The sequence below is a fragment of the Rhincodon typus genome, chromosome 24 (genome assembly GCF_021869965.1).
Source record: "Rhincodon typus isolate 14 chromosome 24, sRhiTyp1.1, whole genome shotgun sequence".
Taxonomy (NCBI): Eukaryota; Metazoa; Chordata; class Chondrichthyes; order Orectolobiformes; family Rhincodontidae; genus Rhincodon; species Rhincodon typus.
In genome coordinates this window covers 9,448,912-9,466,111 of record NC_063355.1, presented here as the reverse complement: position 1 = coordinate 9,466,111, position 17,200 = coordinate 9,448,912, and the positions used below count along the sequence as shown (strand labels likewise).

The window sequence follows — 17,200 nt, the reverse complement described above, 5'->3', positions numbered from 1 at the left end:
GTACCAGGTCAATAGTTCCGACATTTTGTCTTATTCAACATTCAATGATTTGGATCCAACTGAGTGGCTTACTAGCCATTTCAGAGGGCTGTCAAGACACTTTGTATTGGGTCAGGAATCACATATAGGTCATGCCAGAAAAGGGGAGCAGATTTCCTTCCCTATTAGGACACCAGTGGGTTGGATAGAGTTTTCTTGACCATCCAATGTATTAATATTTAAGGTCACCATTGCCAGGACTAGCTTTTAATTTCCTAGATTTTTATTAACATTAAATTGCCTTAGTGAGGTTTGAATACAAGTTCCTATAGCATTAGTCTAAACCTCAGAATCACCTCTTCAGTTACACTACCACTAAACCATTTTCCAATGTAGGGGAACTCTCTGACAAAGTCTGCACTATTCAATGCCTTGAGCTACAGAAGTTTAACGTTCACTCAAGCCACATGATATAGAGGCCCATACATAAGATGAATCCATTGTCGATTGTCGGAAAAACCCATCTGGTTCACTCACGTCCTTTAGGGAAGGAAACTGCCATCCTTACCTGGTCTGGCCTACATGTGACTCCAGACCCACAGCAATGTGGCTGACTCGTAACTGCCCTCTGGGCAATTAGGGATGGGCAATAAATGCTGCCTAGCGAGCAATGCCCTCAGCCCGTGAATGAATAAAAGAAAATAAAGAAAGATGTTCAATATATAAGAGAACAAAGGCAGTGTTTCCCTTATATCCAGGCATTGGTCCTCATAAAAGGCAAAGAAAGGAAAACATTTCATTGCCAGGATAAGCATTTCAACTTCAAACAAATTCAGGAAAAACAGAGTGCATTTTGCATCACTATCACTGGAAATCAAAAAATTTTAAAACATACAATGACAGTAATGCCGTCTCACAATAAAGTAACTTAGAGAAGAGCTACATCAACAAATGCCACACAAAGCTAAGGAGTATGTTCAATATTTAAGTAATGTAAACATGTATTTTTATCTACTTTAAAAATAAGGAAGGTTTCTAAAATTTGTATTAAGAAACTCCAATTACCATCCCCTAAAACTTACCTATTGTAGGTGAGCACCATAAATTAATTTAGAAGTAAGGAAAAAATGAGAGGATCTGTCCAATATCTGACACTTAGTCTGCAGTTCAACATTAATAGGGTGAAAAAATGCCTGCAACTTTTATGTGGTACCTGATAGTATTAGTGCCAGAATACCTGGAACGTTTTCTTCAATAAGTGCTCAATACTTCAACTTTCATCTGATATCACAACTTGTCTGGCCATTTTTTTCTGCACTAAGATATTATTTTCATGTAAATTTTAAATCCCTGTTTTCACTCTAATATTGCTGGTAACTTTGTAAATTCTAGCTACCTCAAGAACCTCACTAGTCTTTTGACACAAAGCCCCTGATAGTACAGAACATTAAATTGCCTTGACTTCCACACCACCCATAAATTCACAGTGGTGTCACTGGGGTGATTAGTGTTCATGCAACAAACAAATCACTTACACCTGAGAGCAGACAGTTACAGAAATTGCATTATTTGACTCAAGATAACATCCAACCAGGTCAGTATAGTTTTGAGGTATCAAGTAGTCACAAAAAAAAACACATAAATGCAAGTCTTCTTTTAAAACCAATGTTAATCTCTTATCCACAACAATTAATATTTGTACACCAATCTTCCTGCATCTTACATCTGACTGAGATGATTAACTGCTTTCAATCTGTCTTGGCAACCTCTCGGTCTTCAGCATCAAAACATGGACTCACCAACCTGAAAAAATAAGTTCATTCTGGAACAGCGATTGGTGATTGGTTCACCTGGTCCAATGTCCATAAGGCAACGGCCGCCATATTTAAACTTCAACATTGCTCTCAGTTTTACTAAAAAGAGAAATGAAAAGATTATTTTCAGAAACAAAAAAATGCAGCTAAAAATATTCCTTTTCCTTCACATATTTTTCCCCTGTAGAAATCAAAGTTCCAATAACGACATTCCATAATAGCAAACTCAAGCACTTCCATGTTTGTTGTATCGTCTATTAAAGATAGTAAAACTAGCTCCAGTTTGCTCTACAGGAGAACTTCTGAGTCAGACACGTTATGAGCTAGATTCGGATTAAAGATTCCACTTTCCCCTTTTAAAATATAAACCCCTCACTTGCAGAATTCTCTCAATGCAAGAAGTATCATCCTCGGTTACGTGCTCAAGTCTATAGAGTGGAAACTGAATCCACTGCTTTCTGGTTCAGATGCACTGAGCCAAGGTTGGCACCAAATGGTGAGAAAGAATGTCCCAATCCAAGGAAAACATTTCTTTCAGCTCTGTAGTTTCCTTTCCAAAAAAACAAAGTCACTTTTCTGCAGAATTCTTTCTAATGTTTTACATAGTTTCCCAGAGTCATCCAAAAAACAAAATACCTATTGAAAAGAGAAAACAAGTCACCTAAATTACATTTAATAAATGCTCTAATTTCAACTCCCCAACGTTGGTTTTTGTTCAGAAAAATTAACAAGTTTACATGCTCCGCTCTCAGTCTTATGCAAAGATGATTAACCATAAGATCAGCATTCAAAATCACACATTCTGCAGGCAAAGACGATCCTGGAATGCATAAGTAACTCTTGGTCAGTTGTACAAGGAGAACAATGTGCATTCATCTTGCACCACTCCGTCTAGAGAGTATGAAAAAAATCAGCCTAAAATCAGCAACCTTTCCATCTTTGTAAGGAGGTTTAATTCTGAGGAGAGTTTGTTGCAAATTAGATAAATGTTTGAAATTGAAACTGACCGGCAAACATGGAAGCTCCTTTTGAAGTGGAAAGCAATAGTAAGATATCTTCAATTAGTTGCCATTGGTCATCTTGCAGTTGAAGCGTTCAGGCATCAGATTGTTCTGTTCCAGGACCATCTGAAAGTACTGCTGATATGGCTTAGCTTTGCTCATTGGAATTCAGTACATGACTTGTTCGATAGACCCTGGATCGGCTGGCGTTGTTCAACCTGACATTCAATTTGGACAAGTTTGATTTTCCTTGAATGATTTTATCACCACAGTGCTGATGAAATTGTGCAACTGCAGCTGCAATGGCATGATCCATAAGTACTAGTGGTGTACCTCAAGGATCTGGTTTGGGGCCACTGCTGTTTGTCATTTTTATAAATGACCTGGATGAGGGCGTAGAAGGATGGATTAGTAAATTTGCAGATGACACCAAAGTCGGTGGAGTTGTGGATAGTGCGGAAGAATGTTGCAGGTTACAGAGGGACATAGATAAGCTGCAGAGCTGGGCTGAGAGGTGGCAAATGGAGTTTAATGCGGAAAAGTGTGAGGTGATTCACTTTGGAAGGAGTAACAAGAATACAGAGTACTGGGCTAATGGTAAGATTCTTGGTAGTGTGGATGAGCAGAAAGATCTCGGTGTCCATGTGCATAGATCACTGAAAGTTGCCACCCAGGTTGATAGCGTTGTTAAGAAGGCGTACAGTATGTTAGGTTTTATTGGTAGAGGGATTGAGTTTCGGAGCCATGAGGTCATGTTGCAGCTGTACAAAACTCTGGTGCGGCCGCACTTGGAGTATTGCGTACAGTTCTGGTCACCGCATTATAGGAAGGATGTGGAAGCATTGGAAAGGGTGCAGAGGAGATTTACCAGGATGTTGCCTGGTATGGAGGGAAGGTCTTATGAGGAAAGGCTGAGGGTTTTGAGGCTGTTTTCGTTAGAGAGAAGAAGGTTAAGAGGTGACTTGATAGAGACATACAAGATGATCAGAGGATTAGATAGGGTGGACAGTGGGAGCATTTTTCCTCGGATGGTGATGGCTAGCACGAGGGGACATAGCTTTAAATTGAGGGGTGATAGATATAGGACAGATGTCAGAGGTAGGTTCTTTACTCAGAGAGTTGTAATTGCGTGGAATGCCCTGCCTGCAAAAATAGTAGACTCGCCCACTTTAAGGGCATTTAAATGGTCATTGGATAAACATATGGATGATAATGGAATAGTTTAGGTTAGATGGGCTTCAGATTGGTTTCACAGGTCGGCGCAACATCGAGGGCCGAAGGGCCTGTACTGCGCTGTAATGTTCTATGTTCTATGTACATGGAGAAAAGCATTGTCTATGGCTAGTTGCAAAGTATGGGAATAACCATGGACAGATCCCCATCATGCTTGCTAACACATGACGATGGTGCTTGCAGTATTGTGAATGGAAGCCAAGAGGAGCCCACCAGGTCCCTTCTTTGCACTATATAGTGTTTAGATTTTCAGCCAGATTCTCCACTATGTTGTTCTAGCACACTTTTGGTTTCCAGAATTGTAGACCAACACTTCTTATTCTTAATAGAATAGCAAATAATAGTCATGTACTTTTCTGTAGTTAGTTATCCAGCAGCCAGTTGCAAAAGCTACTGTTATAATGTATTCTAATTTTTCCCTACAAAGACTTCACACAGTCATCAACATTTTTCCAGGTGCAAAGTTACTGTCTGTCTCATAGGCACACAATATTCAGGTTCTACAAATCTCAATGCATGACAAACTGCGCCCTCAGTGACACTTATTGACAGCGTATCCACAGTGATCATAGTGAATATCAGTTTCGTTTTTTTTGATATATACAACACATTTTCTTGAACTGCCAGAAACAGTTAGTTTCATTTCATTTTTGCCTTCTGTTTCACGTGAACCTTAAAACCTCTGTACAGCTAGTCCACTACCAGAATCACTAGGCTATTACACATTATTGCAAATTCTAACCTTCAAAACAATAGCCCACAAAATAGATTTTCATAGGGGTAGAAAAGCTACATGCTTGTAGAATGATACAAATGGTCAAAAGTCATTCAGCGTCATGCCTATACCAATTCTTTAAAAACACAGCCAATTAGACCTATTCCCTGCAGGGTGTGCAGGATAATGACAACTCACTGCATAAAAAAAAAAAAGAGTTCTCACCTTGTTGTCTCTGGATCTTTTCCCAATTACCCTAAATTTATGTCCTCTGATTACTGTCTATTCTGCCACCAGAAACTCTCCCTTCTCATCTACTGTGTAAAAACCATTTACAATTTTGTAAATTTATTAGAAATGTCTCAACTTTCTATGCTCCAAAAGCAACAATCCTGACTGTTGTCTCTCCACTTAACTGGAGTTTCACATTCCTGGAACCATGCTAGTAATTCTCCCTTGTTCTTTCTCCAAGACCTTCATAGACTTAAAATGTGATTACCAGACTTGACCACAATACTGGCTGAAGCCTAACCACTGTTTTAAAGCAGCTTAGCAAAAATTATTCATTTTTGTACTGTATGCTTTTGTTAAAAAAAAAGGGAGCTCGCATGCTTTTTTAAAAAAAGAACTTATACTTATACAGCACCTTCAGTATAACAGAATGCTTCAAGATGCCTCATGGAAGTATTGCAAAACAAAATATGACAAGAAACATAGGTCAAAAGGCTAAATGCTTGGTCAAACCAGTTGATTTTAATGGACCTCTTAAAAGATTTTTCAACTGGTCCGGTTATCTTCAAAGAGTTATATATTTACCACCGACTCCACGCCCCTTTTAAAATTGTATTGTTTAGTTTGTATTGTCGCTCTTGCTTTATCCAACCAAAATGTTGATTAAATTGCATCTGCCTACATCTTCCTAAAGTCTGGTTTTATTTATTCTTCTACAGGACATGGGTACCACTGGCTAGGTAAGCATTTACTGTCCATCTCCAATTGTCCTTGATAAGGTTGTGATCAGCCATCAACTTGACCCACAGAAAACACACACAGTACCCTGTAAAAGAACCCACTGACAGTGCTGTTTCCATCAAACACACCCAGTGACCAGCACCACCTGGGAGTATACACCCAATGACCAGTACCACCCCAGTACACATACCCGGTGACACCAGCCAATCCAGTACACACAACTGATGAGCACTGCCAAACCCAGCACACTCACGTGGTGATCACGGTCAGACTTTGGCAAGTCTGGACATACCCATCAAGCACACCTGGTGATGACAACCACTCCCATCAAACGCAAACAGCTGTGTCACCAGTTCCTGGTAAAGCCAGCCCTTCCCAGTAGCAGCTCCATGATAGTGGCCCACCTCAGTGACAGCAGCCATGCCTCTGAAATTGCCCAATGACAGCAGCCCTCTCCAGTAAACCTACCCAACGAATGGGGCTCTCCTCCATAAACACACCAGTGAGCATGTCAGATGACAGCAACCACCCCTGGTGAATGTGCTCAATAGAATCGTGTGCCCTATGACAGCAGTCATGGTCAGGGAACACAACCTGCGCTAGGAGCCTTATTTGGTAAACATGCCTAGGCATTCCCAGTCCAGTGGTCATACTCAATCTGAGGAAGGGTCACCGGACCCGAAACGTTAACTGTTTTTTTTCCTTCACAGATGCTGCCAGACCCGCTGAGCTTTTCCAGCAACTTTGTTTTTATGCCCAATCCACACTTCCACTTCCAGCAGCTGCGCCCATTAAATGCCCTGATTCCAGTGAACATGCCAAGCAAATGCACCCCAGTGCCAGGGGCCGTGCCCAGTGAAAGTACCCCAGTGCCAGGGGCCGCCCCAGTAAGCACACCCGGTACCGGACGGTAAGCTGATTACCTGCTGAGGCCCCTCAGGCTGCAGCGGCTCCGATGACTGTGTGACCTCCCAACTGCCCAGCACCGAACTCCCGCCTGAACCTAACGGACTCCCGTTCCTTTTCCTTCAAACTCCGCTCCAAAGCACGTCACCCTCCTCCCATTGGGCAGCAGGCAACATCACGTGGCACATATCGACACGCGGATTGGTCCTAACCGCCAGACGCAGGGAGAGTACTCCTCCAGCTGATTGGGCGGGAGCCGCGTGTCAGTGGTCTCCACGGTAACGGGGACGCAGGTAGCCTGCCTCCGCAGGAGGAGTGTGTGGAACTGGCCTAGGACTCAGAGCACGACCTAACCCGACCTGGCAGCATAGCCTAGCTTCATTAAGAAAGAATGCCAACAGTCATTCCAGTTTCAGTTGAGTAGTATAAGAGTTAAGTTCCTTTTTTTGAATAATGAGATACTTTGTCGTTTACACCCGCAGAAAAATTTACAGACAATCAGTCTCTTTAAACTTGGAATAAAAGCTGGTTGGAGAGAAGCGCGTTAATTCGCAAAAAACCGAAAGAGGGAGACTTTCAAAGTGACAAAACCTGATCCAAGACTTCTCAGAGGGAAAAAAACAAAAATACTTGGAAATGAACGTAATAAAAAACCAAAAAAACTGCGGATGCTGTAAATCAGGAACAGAAACAGAAGTTGCTGGAAAAGCTCCGCAGGTCTGGCAGCATTTGTGAAGAGAAAATCAGAGTTAACATTTCGGGTCCGGTGACCCTTCCTCAGAAGTCTCCTCACAGATGCTGCCAGACCTACTGAGTTTTTCCAGCAACTTCTGTTTCTGTTGAAAATGAACGTATTAGTTATACTCGAGTTCCATTTTGCACTATATAAGACAATTCAGAGCAGTATGTGTCATTCACAAGTTTTACTACATTTTCCTTCCTGACTTGGTAAACTTGGGTTTATTTTTAATCTTGTGATTCCACTGTACTTTTTCCTTTCCCAATAATTTATCAATTCATGGTGATTTGTTCAACTAATAGCTCTCTCCTATTCATTCAGCGATTTAGCCAAATGACACTCTAATTTACATATTGGATGTTCCCACCACTGGATCCTGTCACTGTTCATCCAACCACATCAATCAAAATATGGGGAAGATCAAATATTATGGTTAAGAGTGTAACTTTGACTCCCTCAACCACAATTGACTCTAATTAAGGATATTAAAGTAGAGATGATCAGTAATTTAGCTACTTGCAACTGCAGAACTGGGCCGTGCATGATGAGTCATCCTAGTGCAAAATAACAACTTAATATATTTGGCAATTGCCTTCAATTTTCCTTCAATACAGGAAATGTCATGTGTTCTGCCAGAATACAAATGTAACAGGCTCTGATGAAATGGTTAACCTAGACAATCAGAGATATGGACTTCTTAAAGATTCCTGAAGGAAGAAAAGAATAAAATACACAACAATAGATTGATACACCGAGAATGAGGCCATTCAGCTGTTGTGCCTGCTCTACCTGTTTCATCAGCTATCTAATTAGCCATAGACACCTGCCCATTCCCCATAGAGCTAAAGATACAAAACTGTAGAAAAATTACAACTCAGAACAAAGCCATTCATCCCTATATGCCTGCATAAACTCGTCACCCATTCTAATCCTACTTGCCTGTACCTGGTCCATAGCCTTATAGGTTAGAGCACTTCAAGTGCAGACCTGGGTTCCTTTTAAATGAGCTGAGGGTTTCTACTTAATCACCAAACTGGGCTGCAAATTCCAGACATCACCACCCTCTGGGTGGAAAAGTATTTCCAATGTCCCTGTAATTCTTCTATTAATCACCTTAAATCTGTGGCTGCTGAAAATTGACATCTCTGCTAAGTCAAACAGATATTCTCTGTCCACTCTGTCTAAGCCTTTCATTATTTTGTGCACCTCAATTAAGTCACCCCTTACCCTCCTCCCACTTTTGATTCTAAAATGATTAACACATACAAACAGCAAGGGACTAAAAACTGAACCCTGTGGAATGCCACAGGGAAATGCTTCCATTCACAAAAACTTCCTTCCCCCTCCCCATTTCTGAAGAAGGGTCCCAACCCAAAACATCAACTGTTCTGCTCTTCTGATGCTGCCTGGCCTACTGTGTTCCTCCAGCTCCATACTGTGTTGTCTCTGATTCCAGCACCTGCACTTCTTGCTATCTCTTTCAACTATGACCTTTTGTTTCCTGTCACTGAGCCAATTTTGGATGCAACTGACTACATTCTCTCATAAATATAGGGTTTAATTTTTCTTAACAGCCTGTCATGTGGGACTTTGTCAACTGCCTTCCTAAGTCCGTGCAGACAACATCCACTGTATGACTTAACGGAGCATTTTAACTTAACTTTTAACTCCTGCCTTTTCCCTTCAACTTTGCAAGTTGTTGCAACTTTGCATGGTGGCGCAGTAGTTAGCACTGCTGTCTCACAGGACTGGTGGGGGTGTGGGTCTGGGATACTCTTTGGTGCAGACTTGATGGACTAAATGGCCTCCTTTTGCACTGTATGGATTCTATGATTATTTACCTACTGTAACTTTAATTATTTAAACTTACTCAAACCTTACTCTTGTGTTTTTAATTAAATACTGAAGATTAGCACAAAGTGGAAACATTTTGGCCTTATTCACAAATCAGCTCCTTCTCTTGTGCCTATAAATTATTTCTTTCCATGTTCTAGTTTAAAATGTATGTTTTGCAAAATTACTGGAGTTGAAACACTATCCTGAACAGCAGCTACTCAACAACCAATCAACCCATAACTTTCCTGTGATGTCAGTGTTAGATTTTTTTTCTCTTCTCACGTTAACTAATGACCACTTCCTCTCTGGCCCACACTTTTCGGTGCTGGTCACTGTTCTGGGTCCTCCCCTCTCCCACTCTTTTAGGCACTGGTGACTGTTTCCAGTTCCTCCTCTCTCCCATTCCTTTTTACTCCTGTTATATCTTTGTCCCTTTTCACAATGCTGCTAAATCTAACTATGTTATGATCACTATCACCAAAATGGTCACCACTGCTACTTAATCTATTTGCCTAGCTTCATTTCCCAAGAATAAATCTAGAATTAAACCCTCCCTTGTTGAGCTTGTTATGTGCTAGATAAAAACATTCTCTTGAATGCTGTTCAGTAATTTTGTGCTTACTGCCTTTCACACTGCTTATATCCTAGTTCATGTTTGGTTAGTTCAATTATATAAGCCCATAACTATACTAAGGGGTACAAAGGCTACTCAAACTCTTTTTCTGGAGACAAATTAATTTTCCCTCCAGAGAGTTCAATGAAAGCCAAAGTGTTGGTCAACGGTATAAATGGAGGGTATATCCTGATTCCATTCTACAAAGCCCATTTTGAGAGCGACTCATTGTCTTAACTAGTTGCAGTCAGGGTGATTAAGCAATTACCTGTGGTTGAAGTTGATTTACTTCTGTGGATTGATTTAGCAGGAGTGAAAGTTATAGCTTCATGGAAAGTCCAATTGAGGCTAAAGAGACAGAACAGTTGCAAGAACAGGTTCTTGATATTTTCTATTATGTATAGTGACCAGAGCAATGGCTAAACAATGTCCATCACCAGAGGTCACAGTAATACTGCAAATGGATGTGAGGGCTGCTGAAACTCTATTTATGAATGAAGATAATTCAAAAGGGGTGTTTGGTATGTCTTCATTAATTGAGGCTGAGGAAGCAGATCCAGAGGTCATCAAGCAAGCACAGACTGCTAATACTGAAGTTGAGTCTGAAGAAGTTCCAGAGTGCTATTATATCTGAAAAAGAAGTTTTAATAAGGAAGTAGAGATATCCTCACAGAACTGTGGACAAAGAATGAATTATTGTTCATTAAATAGTAGTACCGCCCTCAAATCATAGGAAGACTTTGCAAGTAGCACATGAAATTTCCATGGCAGGACATGTTGGAATATAGAAAATGCAGGCATCAATAAACAAGTATTTTAAAATCATAGAATTATACAATGTAGAAGAGGCCATTTCCCCAAGGAGTCTGCACTGATGTGTCAAAAACACCTGACCTTCAATCTAATCCCATTTACCAGCAGTTGGCCTATACAATCATCTATGTCATTTATATAAATGACGAATAAAAGGGGACCCAGCACGGATCCCCATGATACGCCACTGGACACTGGGTTCCAGTCACTAAAGCAGCCTTCTGTCATCACCTTCTGTCTCCTACAACCGAGCAACTTTGAATCCACTGCATCAAATTACCCAGGGTCCCATGTACATTTGACTTCTCGATAAGTTTCCTTTGTAGGATCTTGTCAAAGGCTTTGGTGAAATCCATATAAATTACATCAATTGTACTACCCTCACCTACACACCTGGTCACCTCCTCAAAAAATTCAATCAGATTTTTTAGGCATGACCTCCCCTCTGATGAAGACATGTTGACTATCCCTGATCAAGCCTTGCCTCTCCAAGTGGAGATAGATAATTCCTTCAGAACTTTTTCCAATAGTTTCCCTACCATTGACATGAGACTCACTGGTCTGTAATTCTCTGACTTAAGCCTACAACCCTTCTTAAATATCAGAAGCAATCAGCTGTTCTCAGTCCTCTGGCACCTCCCACAAGGCCAAAGAAAAATTAAAAATTTGGGTCGGTGCTTCTGCAATCTTCTTCCTAGCATCCGACAGTAGTCTGGGTGACAATTTGTCTCGACCTGGAGATTTATCCACTATTAAGCCTGCCATCACTTCAAATACCTTGTCCTTTTCTCCATCAATTTGCTCCATTTTTTCCCCTGGTTGGGAGTCACTGCGAGGTGCTTGAAGTGCAAGGTGTTCAACTTAACAAGAAAGTATTACATGACCAAGACTTAAAAAGGCATAGTACAATTCTGGAAAACAGGTTATACATGTCAGGTGGTAGGAAACATCAACATGTAATCAAATCAGCATGTTTGATACCTGTTTCAGTCTTTGAAGAACCATTCAGTTAAGTGTTAGCAGATTGTGTGGGATTACCAAAAACAAATGCAGTTCATTAGTATATGCTGACAATTATGAATGTGATAACCCAATTCCCAGGGCTATTCCTTTAAGGACAGTTACAGCTAGGATAACAGTGGAAAAGTTAATTCTGGTTTTTACTTGTAATGGACAACTAATTAAGACACAATTTGATCATGGTTCTAACTTTATGTCTACAGTTTTCCAGAAGATCGTTAGCAGCTTGGGTTTAAAACCATTGAAATCAATTGTGTATCATTTACAGACGCAGGGAACTTTGGAGAGATACCATCAAACTCTCAACACCAAGGTTAAGGCATACTGTCACAAATACCTACAGGATTGCGAGAACAGATTAGATGTCTTAATATTTGCTACCAGAGATTCCCCAAATGATTCTTCTGGGTTTAGTCCATTTGGATTGATTTATGGTCATGAGTTTAGAGGTCCATTAAAACTGATTAGGGAGAAGCTTTTGAGCCACGGAGGTGAATCCTCAATATTGTAGTATGTGTCACATTTTTAGAAAGACTCGCAGAAGTATGTAACGTACCACAAATGCATGTGAAAGTTTCACAAGCGAAAATGAAAGCATGGACAGATGAACATTCAGCAACTTTCAAGTGGGAGATGAAGTTTTGCTTTTGTTGCCCTTGCAAGGCAAACCTCTGAAAACAAAATTCAGGGTCCACACAAAGTAGTCTAGAGGGTTAGTAAGTGACTTATCTGATAGGTAATCTTGACCATAGGAAAAAAAGATGGTTATGCCACATGAGCACATTGAAGAGGTAATATTGAAGAAAATAAGAAGCAAGAGTAAGCAGAAACTGAGAGTGAGTGAGATGCCAGAAAGGAACACCATAATGTAAGAGTAAGAGTAGTGGAAGATGATAAAGATTATACGAGTGACGTAGAAGGAGAATTAGGCACTTCTCAGCGAACCTCCTGAGGTTTGATTATCTAACTGAGAAATGGGTGACATTTAGACACTATGTTCTCATATTCAGAGAAAGGATGATGGGAGGAACTTGTAAGACTGGAGAAATGTATAAGGTAATCTGTAGAGATATCCCTGGATATACTACATCAGCTAGGCATGATGTAGGAACATCCTTATTGGGTTAGCCCAGAAAAACAAACTCAGGTGGTAACAGTTGTGTGAAACCACTTAAACAGTAGCTTCTTCAGTCAATGCATTTGTTAACAGAATGGAACAGGATCTGTACTGACAGTCAGATGGCACCAAAGCTGTTAGTAAGCAGGACTGCCATTCAATTCATGGTGGGGTTAACTTTCCAAGGAACGCAAACATCTGTGTGATCAGGGGAGCAGTTTCTGTGATGAATGTGTCCTGTACACAGACTGGAACTAATGGGACATTTGTAGGGTCATGGAAGTTCAGTTATGTAGTCAACATAGTTGACCTGCTTTGCATGAAAGATTTGAATTTTGTGCAAGTCTCTGTCCATATCTGTGTCCTTTCCTTTCACCATGTATACACCCTTTCAATTCTCTCTAAGTCTCCCCACTTCTCCCTCCCCTTTTATAGTGTTCCTTTCTGGCATTTCACTCACTCTGTTTCTGCACAGTACCGAGACAATACTATATTGTCAAAGGGAAGTGCCTCTATTTATTTCTCACCTTCTTTCCAAGATTTATCTCCCACTTGAATCAATTCCTGTATTTAATCACTTTTTTGCCCTGTATTTATCGTTCACTGTCTTTCTTACATCCATTTCAGTATCATACTGATTTGTTACTCAAGTTTTCCTATACCAATTTGTCACTCTCTATTGATCTATTTTTCCTCGTATTTATTTCTCATTCCTTATATCTCTATGCACTCATCATACAGTTTTATAGCACAGAATGGTCCCATCATGTCCACCTGGTCATCAAGCACCAATTTATTCTAGTCCTATTTTCCAGTGTCTGCCTTGGAGCCTTGTATCCTATGGCATTTCAAGTGTTCATTTAAATATTGTGATGGTTCCCACCTCTACCACCCTTTCAAGCAGTGAGTTCCAGATACCCACCATCTTCTGGAAGGATATTAAGGAAATCTTCTTTGAATCACCTCTAAACTTCCAGCTCCTTACCTTAAGACTGTGTCCTCTGGTTATTGACAAAGGTGAACCTTTCTTCCTATCTATCCTGTCTATGCCCCTTGTAATTTTGCATTTCTCAAATAAGTTCCTCCCCCAGCCTTCTCCATTGTAAGGAAATCAAATCCAGCCTAATTAGTGTCTCTTCATAGCTGAAACACTCCAGCCCAAGCAACATCCTGGTTAATCACCTTCGCACCCTCTCTCGTGTAATCAAATCCTTCCTACGGTGTGGTGACCAAAACTGCACACCATACTCCAGCTGTGATCTAAGACAATATACAGCTCTGTCATAATCTACCTGCTATTTTATTCAATACTTGACTAATAAAGGCCTGTTTATATCATCCTATTGTCTAAGGCTTTCCACCTTGTTATTTATCATGCCACAAAAGTTTATGTCACCTGGGAACTTACTGATCAAACATCCTACATTCATATCTGGATACATTACAAACAGCAAAGGACCCAGATCCAATCTGGTACACCACCAGATACAGGAGTCCTGTCACAAAAACACCATTTGACAGTCATTTTCTGCTTCCCGCCACTGAGTAATTTTGGTACCAATTTGCCAAATTTCCCTGGATCCTATGGAGTCTTACCTTCTTGACCAGTTTTCCCAGCAACAGCTTGTCAAAACCCTTATTGAAGTCCATGTAAACTACATCAACTGTATTCTCATACATACACCTAGTCACCTCCTCAAAAGATTCAAACTTTTCAGTCATGATCTCATCTTAAAAAGCCATGCTATTTTTCATTAATCCTTGCCTCTCCAAATGAAGATTAATTCTTCCTCAGAATTGTTTTCCAAATGTTTCCCTGACACCATGTTAGAATCACTGGCCGGAAGTTTCCTGGTTTATCCCTACCATCCTTCTTGAATAATGGTACCACATTAATGGTCCTCAGTTCTCTGGCATCATTTTAAAATAATGTCAGGGTCCCTGTAATCTCCTCCCTTCCCTCCCACAGAAGCCAAGGAAACATCTCATCTGCACCTGGGAACTTAATCAATTTTAAGCCTGCGAAAACCACCAACACCTCCTTTTTCTCAATTGTAAATTGTTCAAATATGTCACAGTCCTCCTCCATGATTTCAATACTGATATCATCTTTCTCTCTAGTGAATACAGCACCTCACCTACATCTTCCAGCTCCACGCACAATTTGCCATGTTAATCCCTAATGGGCCCTACTCTTTCCCTGGTTATCCTCTTACCCTAATTGTATTTTCATTAACCTGTTCAGATGTGTTATGACATAACTTTGGAACAGGTGGGATTTGAACCTCGATATACAAGTTCTCTGGACTTGTTGGTCCCACCTTTCATCTTCATGGGAACGTGTTGGTCCTGCATGCTCACTATTCCCCTTTTAAAAGACTCTCACTTCCCTGATGTTGATTTTCTTAGAAGTAGTTGGTCCCAGGCTTTGGCCAGATTCTGTCTTTTCATATTAAAACTGGCCAGCCCCCCAAGTCAGAAATGTATTTCTGGTCTATCTTTGTCCCTTTCAATGGTGATCTTACATTTTACTTAATTATGATCACTATCACAAAAATGCTCTCCTAATGATGCTTCTACCACTTGCCCAACTTTGTTCCCTAAAATTAGGTACAGCACCACTTCCCTTCTTGTAGGACTTCCTACAAACTTTAAAAGCTCCAAATACATTTTAAGAACTCTACCCCCTCTCAGGTTTTTAGGTTCTGTCATTGAAATCCTCTACTATTATTACCCTATTATTTTTACAGTTCTCAGAAATTTGCTTACATATCTGCCCTTCTGTCTCTCCCTGACTGTTGGAGATCAATACTATGCTCCCAACAATGTGTTTATCCCATTTTTGATTTACTTTCTACACATAGGTCTCACTTGAGGAACCATCTAAGATATCATTGCTCCTAATTGCAATAATTGACTACTTGGTCATGACCTCCCTTTTTAAATCCCTCCATATCTTGCTAGAAAATTCTCCACACTAGAAAATTAAGCTGCCCTCCCCCATGTCATCGTGATATATTTTACTTCCTCTGACTTCATTTTTTTGAACTCTCAGTTTCTCCAAGTATTTAATTCACACTCTTTCCTTATGTTTATTTTGCACTTTATTGTTCATTAATTATTTTACCTTATCCAAATTTTGAAAATTCGTTCACAGGACGAAGGTGACGCAGGCTGGACCTGCATTTATTGACCATCCCTAATTGCCCTTAAGAAGGTTTTGCTGAACTGCAGTCCATGTGGGTGGGGTCACTTAAAACTCACTGTTATAAATTTCTTTCCATATCGCGCAATCATCTCTCTACAATTACCTCACATTGTACCTCTCCCTGTATTTATGATGTGTCTACAACACATTTGCTCTGTACTTATCTGAAACTCTGATTCCATTCGCACACTATTTGTGATGGGTTATTTTCCTTCTGCCTATATTTGTCCCGTATTCGGTTTTTCGATCTATCAATCCGATGCACTCTATATACTTCCTCTATCCCCCCGTTTCTCCCTGTCTGAGTGCTGTAGGGAGCTCTTGGCCTCTATTTACCTCTGACAGTCCCAGTCTCTGTCTGTCTGCTAAGGATGGGGACACTCGCTCTGTGCCAATGAGCGCGTTGCTATGTGCAGGTGTCAGATTCCGTCAGAGGGGTGTGGACGCACTGGGTAGCAGTTGGAGTTCGCTCGTCATCCGCAGCATCATGTCTCTAGCTGTATCCCTGTGAAGTATGGGCTCACCATCCCCGGCGGAGCGGGGCAGCAGCAGCAAGAGAGCCAACAACAAGCCGGACAAGAGCCCCCTGGTCCCGGGACAGCAGCCGGACCTCACCAGCCCCTGGAACGGGCGCCTCTCGCTCTGGGACTGGGCCAGGAGGCCGGGGCGCCGCGGGAGCCAGGTCGCATGGGAGACGGAGCGCTGCTGAGCCGGGACCGGAGCCGATCGCGTTAAGAGCAGAAGGCCGCTCCCCAAAGACCCTCCGACAACACCACCCCCCCGTTCCCCAGGTCCAAGCCAGAGCCATGGCGGCTCTGTGGCTGCAGGAGTTCCAGCAGCGGAGCAACGAGCCTCCGCAGCCGTACCCCGGAGACGAAGCCGAGCATCAGCCCAGCAGCAAGCGGCCGCCTGGCCCTCCGCCCGGCCTCCTGTTGGATGAACATTTCCCGATGCTGGCGGCCGAGCGCCAAGAGGCTCCGGGCGAGGAGGCAGCCGCTCACCCGGGCATCGAGGAGCTGCTCTCCCAGCTCCGGCAGAAGGACAGCGACCTGATCCTGGCGGCTAAGCTGGGCAAAGCTCTATTGGAGAGGAACCAGGAGCTCAGCAGCCAGTTCGAGATGATGCAGAGGGAGCTCACCGACAAACTGGAGGTAACTGAGGCGGGGGGCGGGAATAACCGTCTACTCAGGGGAACCGATTACTCAGTTCGGCATCCCCCCCGCCAGAACCCCCC

At 41.7% G+C, this 17,200-nt stretch overlaps 2 protein-coding genes across 3 annotated transcripts in view; one reads left to right on the top strand and one right to left on the bottom strand.

Moving 5' to 3' along the window:
* Window positions 1-6,033, bottom strand: part of cita (citron rho-interacting serine/threonine kinase a) — a 147,775-nt gene extending 141,742 nt beyond the window's left edge. The window contains exons 1-2 of the mRNA XM_048611329.1: window positions 5,968-6,033; window positions 1,783-1,892 (exon numbers count right to left, since the gene is read on the bottom strand). Of these exons, the coding sequence (XP_048467286.1) occupies window positions 1,783-1,878 (96 nt within the window). The 5' untranslated portion in view covers window positions 1,879-1,892; window positions 5,968-6,033. The remainder of the gene's footprint in view (window positions 1-1,782; window positions 1,893-5,967) is intronic.
* bicdl1 (BICD family like cargo adaptor 1) overlaps window positions 1-17,200 on the top strand; it is a 298,028-nt gene that overhangs the window by 186,395 nt on the left and 94,433 nt on the right. The window lies entirely within an intron of this gene.